The sequence below is a fragment of the Paramacrobiotus metropolitanus genome, unplaced genomic scaffold (assembly GCF_019649055.1).
Source record: "Paramacrobiotus metropolitanus isolate TYO unplaced genomic scaffold, Prichtersi_v1.0 Parri_scaffold0000219, whole genome shotgun sequence".
NCBI lineage: Eukaryota > Metazoa > Tardigrada > Eutardigrada > Parachela > Macrobiotidae > Paramacrobiotus > Paramacrobiotus metropolitanus.
Window position 1 is genome coordinate 32755 of NW_026570439.1, and position 9866 is coordinate 42620.

At 42.4% G+C, this 9866-nt stretch overlaps 1 protein-coding gene across 1 annotated transcript; it reads right to left on the reverse strand.

The window, feature by feature from the left end:
• Positions 1-6722: 6722 nt before the first annotated feature.
• On the reverse strand, positions 6723-9552 carry LOC129601206 (astacin-like metalloprotease toxin 1). The gene is made up of 5 exons (XM_055499947.1): positions 9137-9552; positions 8727-8847; positions 8564-8667; positions 8060-8131; positions 6723-7345 (listed from the first exon to the last, which is right to left on the reverse strand). Exons 1-5 carry the CDS (start codon positions 9483-9485, stop codon positions 6840-6842), a joined length of 1152 nt encoding a protein of 383 aa, XP_055355922.1. The 5' UTR covers positions 9486-9552; the 3' UTR covers positions 6723-6839.
• Between the last annotated feature and the right edge of the window lie 314 nt (positions 9553-9866).

A 9866-nucleotide genomic window follows, 5' to 3' on the forward strand; every position in this document is an offset into this window, starting at 1 on the left:
TGTCTCGAACTATTTTCATGGGGTGTAGCTGAATATGCATTATCTGTTTTACAGTGTCAGCAGTCGCAGGGTAAATTTTTCAGTAAAAATTTTAAATTTGCAGTGCCGTCAGCGTTGTTAAGAGAGAGAGAGGCAGTTTGTACCGAAGTAAATAAACTTAAACGGAATAAACGCAGGATGAAAATTTTGAACAGGGAGTTTTTGTTGTCGTATGCGGAGCGATTAAAGTATCTTAAAGCAATCAGGAAAACTCTCTCTGAAAAAATTTCACAGCTTCGCTCGAACGCAGAACGTGCTGAAAACGATTCGTGGTTTACTAAGCGGCAGTGGAATTTTATAGATGCAAAATTAAAATCGTCTGATTCTCCCAGTCCTGATGCTTTAAAAATGGTTGATATTGAAAATCATTTTCAAAATATTTGTGATCCTAAAAATCTTTCTCCTCTTAATTTTTCGTGGATTAATAAACTGAAAAATAATTCTTTTAATACTGCGTTCGATAATTCGCCTATTCTGCCTTCCGATATTAAGAATATTTTATCACAGAAGGATGTTTCTGCAGGATCCGGGTTAGATGGCATTAATTATTCGTTTCTTAAACCGTATCCGGCTGTGCATATGTTTTTAGCCAACATGTTCAATAGGCTATTGTCAACCGGTACCGCATGCTCTTCGTGGAAAGTGGGTAAAACTGTGCTTTTGTATAAAAAAGGCGACGCCTCTATGCCGGGTAATTATCGCCCAATTACTTTGACAAGCTGTATTGGAAAAGTATTTCATTCTGTTATTTCGAAACGGCTAATGTCGTATTGCATTAAAAATAATATAATTAATACCGATGTCCAGAAGGGGTTTGTAGAAGCGACTAACGGTTGTGGAGAACATTCGATGAAGCTGCTGAAATTGATAGAGCAGCAACGGGATAAAAGGCGGGCAATGCACATAACCTGGCTGGATGTTGCTAATGCGTATGGGTCTGTCAGGAAGGAAGTGCTTCTGGCTGCACTTCGTCGCTATAATCTCCCTCAATATTTAATATCTTATATTTATAATTACTATACCGGACTTTCTGTAAAAATTCAACATAATAATAAATTTTCTAAACCTATACCGTTTAACGTAGGTTTATTTCAAGGTGACACAATGAGTTGTGCATTGTTTCTTATTATTTTTAATTGTATCCTTGAATATCTCGAAGAAAGTAAAAATAAAAAATGCGGAATAGCACTTGATGCACTTCCACAGGAAAAAATTGTCGGTATGGCTTTTGCAGACGATTTAACGCTTATTTGCAATAATAAAGCCAGCATGAGCCGATTAATCCGTGATGTGAATGGGCATATGAATTCTATTGGCTTGACTTTAAATGCCGACAAGTGTCGTTGCTTTTCTCTTTCAAATGGCATTTCGTGCGAAACGGCGTTCGAAATTAATGGCGTAAAAATTCCGGATATATCGAGTGATCCTATGAAATTTCTTGGTGTGCACGTTTTTAATAAAAATCAATCTGTTAACAGTGGAAACTTAGTATACACGAGTCTGGAATCTTTATTGCAACGAGTGGATAATCTGAAATTACGTGCCGTGTATAAAGTTAAAATTTATGATGAATACATTGTTGCTTGTATGAGATTTGTGTTAACAATGCATGACCTGTCTCCAGCAGTCGTTAACTCACTGGAAGCGCTTGTTAATAAATACATAAAAAAATGGTTAAATATTAATGTATCTGCTAACTGCGATTTCATGTATGTACTGGGTGGGATGAATTATAAGTCTCTGAAATCAGTGTATGCGCAATCACACGCTGCCTTCGCAACGGACGCGCTGTGTTCTAATGATCCTGTTGTGGCACAGATTGCGAGTGATAACTTAATGTCGGCATGTTCTAATAATGATGCTATTGTAGACATTGTGCAAACTTCTATCGAAACCGGCAGGCGAGGGGGGGCAAACAAGTCAGCAATTAGAAAGCTTGTTAATAGAAAAGTAAAGCAACATGTTTCGGCGTCGAGAGAAAATCGGATCGAAAGCTTGATACAGCAGGGAGCGTGGCAAGAAATTCTTAAAGCCGAGGTTGTAGATGCACCGTGGAAATCAGTGCTGTACGATCTGTCCGAGAATGTGGTGACTTTTATGATCGAATCGGCTCTCGATATCTCTCCGTCTTTCACCAATTTGCTTAAATGGGGAAAAATCGTTTCGGCTAACTGTGATTTATGTGGGGCAGATAAAGGATCTCTCTGTCACATCCTCAACAGTTGTTCGGTGTCGCTGAACAGCCATCGGTACACCTGGCGCCATAATAGCATTGTTCAAGCTATCTTTCGTTTCTTGACTGGTGCGGCTGATAAAAATAAATGGGAAATTTTGTCTGACCTAAATTCTGAGAATTACGAAAGTCACAATAACACTATCCCTCTTGATGTGCTTCCTACCTCTCTGTGCCCTGATCTATGCTGTGTTAACCGCGGAGAGAAGCGTATTATTTTAGCTGAGGTAACCATTCCTTTTGAAACCGTGCAAGGATTTGCCAACGCGGAGTCCAGGAAGCGCTGCCGTTATGCTCCTCTGGTAGGCCAGCTAACCAGTGCTGGATGGCAGACCGACTACTATCACCTAGCCATCGGCTCAAGGGGAATGGTTGCCCGTACTGCCGTGACCGGCATCGCCAGAATTGCCACTACCATCCGGCAAACTGCGAAAGCGTGCCAAACGAAGCAGCTATTGAATAACTTAAAAGTAATTTCCCTAACTTGTTCTTATGTTATTTTCCTAAATAAATCGAATAAAGAGTGGAGTGTACCACGCCCGAACAACCTGTTCACTGTTAATGCACGTTAGTCGTTCTTGCTTGCCGGTCGATCTCAGCACGATCGTCATTGATGCTGTTATTGTCCTCAGTCTCGTGTCTCCGATGATGGTTGTTGTGACATGATGTTCCGTTACAATTTACCTTATTGCGATATAAGAAATTAAGATATGTACAGTCGCAAAAAGAACAAGACATTTTTGTTTTAGTTTAGTCTCTCCATGCTTTCCCTTTTACTCCATTTCTTTTAGAAAATTTTAGAAAAAAAAATTTTTTCAAAACAAACTTAAATCTAACATTAATTAAGCATCGGAGGTTTTGGGTTTTAATGCCGGGAGACTAAACGCTGTAAGTAAAGAAAGATGTATATTATGTAACTGGATTATGAGCATAAGAAATAATGTACTGTCCTGTTCTTTTGCGCGACTATAGGATTTTCCTGGATGTAAGTAATGGTCAGGCATGCACGCCTGGATAGGGAAAAAATCGCAATAAAGGTTGTATTTTTTTAGCTAGGACTGCTAGGTTATTCTATCAGATGCGTTATAAGTATATTCACTACAGTCATCTACAGTCATGAGTCATGCGGTTGGTCTGACGCTACGGAGACTGATAGCAAAAATTATCTGCTCCAGAGTGGCCGACCGTGTAACAGCTGTCCTGTCGCCTCAGCGCCTCGGCTTCAACGTTCGCGGCGGGGCCGAAGCCATTGTGCACGCCACCAGACTTTTTGCGGAGTCCTCAACAGCGACGCCCACGGCAATACTGAAAATTGATTTCAGAAATGCTTTTAATACCGTGTCACGGGAAGCTGTGTTAAACGCCGGTAAATTGCACCTCCCTGAATATGGCAAATTTCTCCAGTTAGCTTACGGAAACCACTCGTGGCTTTTTCTGGAGCAGTTCCTGCTGTCGTCTGAATCCGGGGTTCAGCAGGGTGATCCTTTGGGACCGCTATTGTTTTGTCTAGCGCTACAACCAGTTATAGCGGATCTGATAGCGGACCTGAATGCGTGGTTCTTAGATGACGGTACCTTGGGCGGTAAACCTGCGGCAGTGGCCCATGCGTTTGATCAGATCACCGAACGTGCACGGGCTATCGGTCTGATTGTTAACGAAGCGAAATGCGAGCTTTACGTCTGCGGTGGATCAGAGGAAGCTCAGCAGGAAGTCGTGGACAGTTTTCGAGAAAAGTACCCAGTCTGCGAATCTTAACCAGGGCGACATTTTCATTGCTAGGCGCTCCCGTTCTGGACGACGCTATCGGCCCAGCTATCGCCGAGAAGGCTACCACGTTGAAAATGGCTTGCGCGAGACTGGAGCTCCTCCCACGGCACCAGGCATTATTCCTCTTAAAGAACTGCCTCGGTGCCCCAAAAATAATGTACATGCTGCGATGTTGCAACGCTTGGAAGCAGCCAAAAAAGCTTTATCAGTTGGACGAAGCGATGCGGGAGTGTTTTCAGATATTATGCAATGTGCGAACAAACCAAAACGATTACCCGTGTTGGCGGCAAGCGTCATTACCAGTGAGTAGAGGCGGTATCGGCATCCGTCGGGCGGAAGAATTATCTCTCCCAGCCTATTTGGCTTCGATTCATTCCGTATCCGAACTAATGCCGCAACTGCTTCCTCATCACCCGGCAGTGGACGCTGAAAGCGCACAGGAGTCGTGGAAAGCTAAATCCCGGCAGACGGAACTCCCGGAGGCCTCTTTCAGGAATTCACAACGAACGTGGGATTTACCGTTATGCAATGCATCGCTGTCCACATTGCTTGAGATCTTTCATGACGATGAAATAAACAGGGCCAGACTCCTCGCACAATCAAAACCGGAAGCTGGCATTTGGTTGAATGCTTTGCCTTCAGCTCACATCGGCAACCTCCTGGACGACGACACCCTGAAGATATCAGTTGGGCTCAGGTTAGGCGCTGTCATTTGCGAAGCACATCCATGCGCGAAATGTCACAAGCCCGTAGATGTATATGGCCACCACGGACTGTCATGCTCATTTTCCGCTGGACGTCATCCTAGACACGGTGGACTTAACAGCATTGTGTGCCGATCGTTGGTTTCAGCGGGCGTCCCAGCAAAACTGGAACCGCGTGGTACGTCCCATACGTCCGGTCGCCGCCCAGACGGATGCACTACGTTTGCCTGAAAACGTGGCATGTGCTTGGCATGGGACGTGACCTGCGTGGATACTGTCGCCTTGTCCCATATAAAGTCTACTTCGGCTGCCGCCGGATCCGCAGCAGCGCAGGCGGAAGATAAAAAAGCCAAGTTGTATGCTTATCTGGAGGGCCGATACATCTTTGCGCCTCTTGCATTCGAGACTTTTGGTCCCTGGGGAAAGTCGGCATCACTTTTAGTGAAGGAAATTGGCAAACGATTACAGCAGCATACTGGCGAGCTTCGCTCACTCGAATTTCTCCGTCAGCGTTTGTCGATTGAAATCCAAAGAGGCAACGCTGCTTCCGTACTCGGAACCATGGATGGAGCCGAGAAATTTAAGGAAATATTTTTACTGTAATTATTTCTGTTCTCTTCATATTCTGTGTGAGTGAAACTGACTTGCGCTAATAAATACACATATTCGCTAGCAGACATAATATGACACCAATACCTTCCTAACAATGCCTGCTCAAACTATACAAGCTGGGGATGAGCTATGTAATCCGATCTCTAACTGTTTGGAGGATGTTTGAACAGTATACGGCATAATAACGACGCGGGGTATTCTTCGAAAGTACGACCGTTGCATTCCCGTTACAACAATATAATTGTATTGGCTCGTTTTGGTAGTAACGAAACCTGAGTCGCCTGCAATCAACGGTTAGCCAGCTTCACCAAATAGAGAAAGATTCCACAGAGAGGAGACAGAGCCTGGACAAAGACTTTCCTGTGTGGCCATAAATAGTGTACAGTCTTAAGTTCTTAACCTATCCATTTAACTTTTCCGTTGTCCGCGCTTATAAATAGTGCGCTCTCGAGAGGGACGTAATTGCATTTTATCGGGGTATCAGTTCTCAATATTGTTGACTGCAGTGCTAATTCGGATGTGCAGAGTGGCCAGAGAAAAGCGCAATGCCATTATATACATGGAAGTGGCTGGGCGAAGGCGTTCATACTGCATTGAGCTGGATGAATAGTGTTGTGAGTCGCGACATGCATAATTGTCCGCATCTGTATGTCTTTGCGGTGCAGAATTAATTAATTACTAGTACACTCCAAAAAATGGCGTTTATGTGAGAAAGGGAAAACTACGGCTGTAATTTTCCAGCCGATGCCAAGTATTCACGAAAGTAATAAAAACTGGCGGGGAACCTGCAAACTGGTATCAAGAATCAAGAATTCATGTGGGTAACTGTCACGTATTACAATTAGGGATTTTATTACGACAAGAACGCTGGCTAGTCAGTATTAATACTGAGTACAAAACAGCAGGAAATACAGCTACCACAAACAACTGTTGCTAAGTACAACATGACAGCACTACAGTAACAAAATATAAGTTACCTCAAAAACATTGACGCTGCCGGTAGCAAGTATGGACTTTTAAGGATCCATGTCACGGTCAAAGCAGTTTAGGAAAAAAGTCCACCTTTGTGGGTGCTGTACTCAGTACATGCATACTGATTTACAATGATATAGAAGCCGAGCCGTCAGTCTGGATTGAGATGTTGTAAGTAGAGCAAAGGGCGTGCAGCTACAGTAAAGCTCTTCGGTTTCGCTTTTTTTTTGGAGAAAATTGAAGAGTTTCTGGACTTTTATTTTTGATAATTTATCTCGTTACTCCTTTTTATTGAAATATTCGTATGTCCGACAACAATTTGTTGTGTAAAACTCAGATTTTCAGAGCTTACTTCAATTCATCGGACTGTTGCTACCTTTTGCTTGAATTGCAGAACATGTGGGCTTCTTTAATACGAAATAACGCTCTGAATACTGAAGAAGTAGAATGCCTAATGCCAATGTAAGATTTCTATCACAGTTGCGAGAAATTTCTCCAAATACCGTAGAACATTATTGTGACGGTTGCACTGGCGCGGGTTCTGTTTGAGTACACCGGCAGTTCACTGACTGCGCCTTATTTTCAACTAATAACCCATTCAAATCAGGCACTTTCCCGGTGAAATCCCGCACCTCCCCCTGGAACTCCGCCTCGCTATAAACGCTGAGGGTGCAGCCCTCCGTGACGTTTGCGGATGACAGGTTATTCCACCAGTTGCTGTGCAGCGTCGTCTGGAATTCCCTGACGAACCGGATACTCTCGCCCTCGTACTGCGGCTGCGTCCACATCACGGCGCACAAGGGATACAGGGCGTTCATCTCCTGGATGTCGAGTTCACTGAACCCGTCACGCTGTCCAATGTCCTCGTAGCGGTTGGGCGGCAGTGGCCGGATGCTCCAGACGTTTTTCTGTTTGGCAAACGCGTAGCGGCCGTAATGCATGATGGAGTTGAGATCGTACGGGGTGTCGCTGACCGTGGCTTCGTTTAAGCCGTGAATGACAAAGTTGTGCCAGGCTTCTGCAGAATCAATGGAATTTAGTTTTATTTTCATTTCATAAAAAAAATGGTAGTGTATTTAGATTTGGAGTTGTAAATTTGATAAGGTTTTTTGTTTTTTCCTAATTGGTATTTCCTTAGAAATTGTTTTGGTACTTAATAACTCAGAACGGGCTCGAGAATTTCATTGAATTTTATTTAAAAAATTTAGTTACAGTTTTGCAGAATTTGCTGTTATTAAGTTATTGTTTTACCCTTATTTATTTTATTCTTTGCGGATTTTTTAAATTTATTATTTAGAGAACGCTTGACATTCTCATTCGCACAATAAATACGAGAACATCGAAAACCCTACGTAGTCAAAACACAGGTAAAACTACAGTGGGCAACTATGGGTAAGTGTTTTGGAAACCTTGTATTGAAGCATTGAAAATGTCAAAATAAATATCTGTTTTAGGAAATAACGAAACACCTGTGATAATTAATTAAAAATAACTTCAACAATATTGTCACTGAAACGGCCTGGCAGTCCCTAAAAATGTTCGTAATTTCTTAATATCTGCATAACTTGCACAGCCAACAGTAGTTTTTCATCTAGGATGATTGTTTTAATTTCAAAGTTTTTCCAGGCATTTAAACTTAACAGTTAATGTACTGTATTACAGCCGTATCAGTTCCTTTGCTACTTTTATCGCCGTTATCGGTGGATTAATTGTCAAAGAAAATGTGTACTACCTTCTAGGATGTTGTCTTTGTTGATTTCGACGTGTTGGTCGCGGTCAAAGCGTGATTGTTCATGCCAGAAACCTGTCAAATCAGCAACCGGTATAAAGGGTACATAAATCAAAGCTTATCACATTTTGCCGATAACCTAGAATTCACGTCAACATTATCGGAATTCCGCCAACGGATTTCGGAATTTGCAAAATACTTCGCTGAATATCTTTTACAGAATTACACTGAGCAAACAATGTTGACTTTTTTGATAATGCATCGTAATAACCATTTAAATGTATTAATCTTATTATTAAATCATAATTATGGAGGGCACAAAATTTTTATCTTACTGGAAGAAACCGACGAAATTTACTGCGTTAATAATCACCAGTTTCATCTACTGTAAATCATTTAAAAGCAAATTAATATGGTTGTTGAATCCTTATGATGTTTTTAATAATGAAAATTTATCAGTTGTTGCTTTATCTGCAAAAGATAAACGTGTATAGTAAGTGTGCTAACCGATTGCGTGGTTGAATTCGTGCATAACTGTCCCGACCCGCATACATCCGGCGCCCAAGTTCAGCCGCTGTGCACCACCGGCTCGGCCGACGATGCTAGAGCAACTACGAAAAGCAGGGTCGTTTACAAACAAATTGGTAAATTGCGTAACAAATGTCGGTACCTGGATTTCTCTCGTACGACCCTGACATAATCAGCCTGTCCGGTCCTGTTAAGCAGCCGTACCGCATCCGCCTGCTCGAACTGCCTGGCGGCTTCGTGAATCATGGCAACTTCTGCTGGAGCTGATAAAGAAATATTCTGTCACTGTAGCGTTCGGTTTCTGACACTAACAAAAATTAAAGAAAAATCATTTCTTTTAACAATTACATTATCTTATACTGACATAAGGTAAAATAATTTTTAATAAACCAAAATAATTACAAAATCAGGGCGCTGAACTCCTGTAAAAGTGCTCTTATTTTATGGTTTACAATTTTTCAAAAATAAAAACGGCAACAACAATTATCATGAAATACCGGTTTGTTTAAGAATACCTTCTAAAATGTTTTATTTATTCCTTCAACCACTCACTGAAAGTACTATCAGCGATTTCGTAATACACATATCCGCCCGGCCAACGTTTCATCTGCGCCGCGACGCCGTTACGCGGTGGCGTGATCAGTTTGCGTATCACATCCAGACTGCTATCACCCGGCTCAATAATCCCTTCGATATCCTCCTCCAAAAGGAGTTTCTCATCCAGCGGAGGAAATTTCGCAACGGTTAAATCCTTTTTAAATCGGCAGGGATCCGTAGCAGCTACCATGGGCGGAGCCGTCTGACTGCAGATCAGCTTGCTCGGTGGTTCCACCTTCAAGGCTGCGGGAGCGGCTGCTGCGCAAGCGGTCAGCGCGAGGAGGATCAGCATGCGAGGCATCATTGTGATAATTACAAAAATATATATTTTAAAATTATAAGCACAAGCAAAATCACCGTCGGAATGACTGAATTCTGATACTGCAGTTTTCTATCTGCCTTTATAACGATTGTCTGAGCTTAACTGATAAGGACGTTGGTGGTACGATGTATTATCATAAATCTTTGCACTTTTGACACGTGGCAGATTCTGCTAAACATGTGTTTGATAAGAGCCAGTAATGCCGTATAGTTTGCGGTGTTTAAATAAAATACCGGTGCCACGCCGTCTGGTAAACAGGAATTTCCGGTATGCTACTTGAGTTATGGAACGCTGTCATGACAGTAAGGCAAACATCGGTATACGGTAGTTCACTCGTTTTTCGTGGTACTAGCAAAAATGACG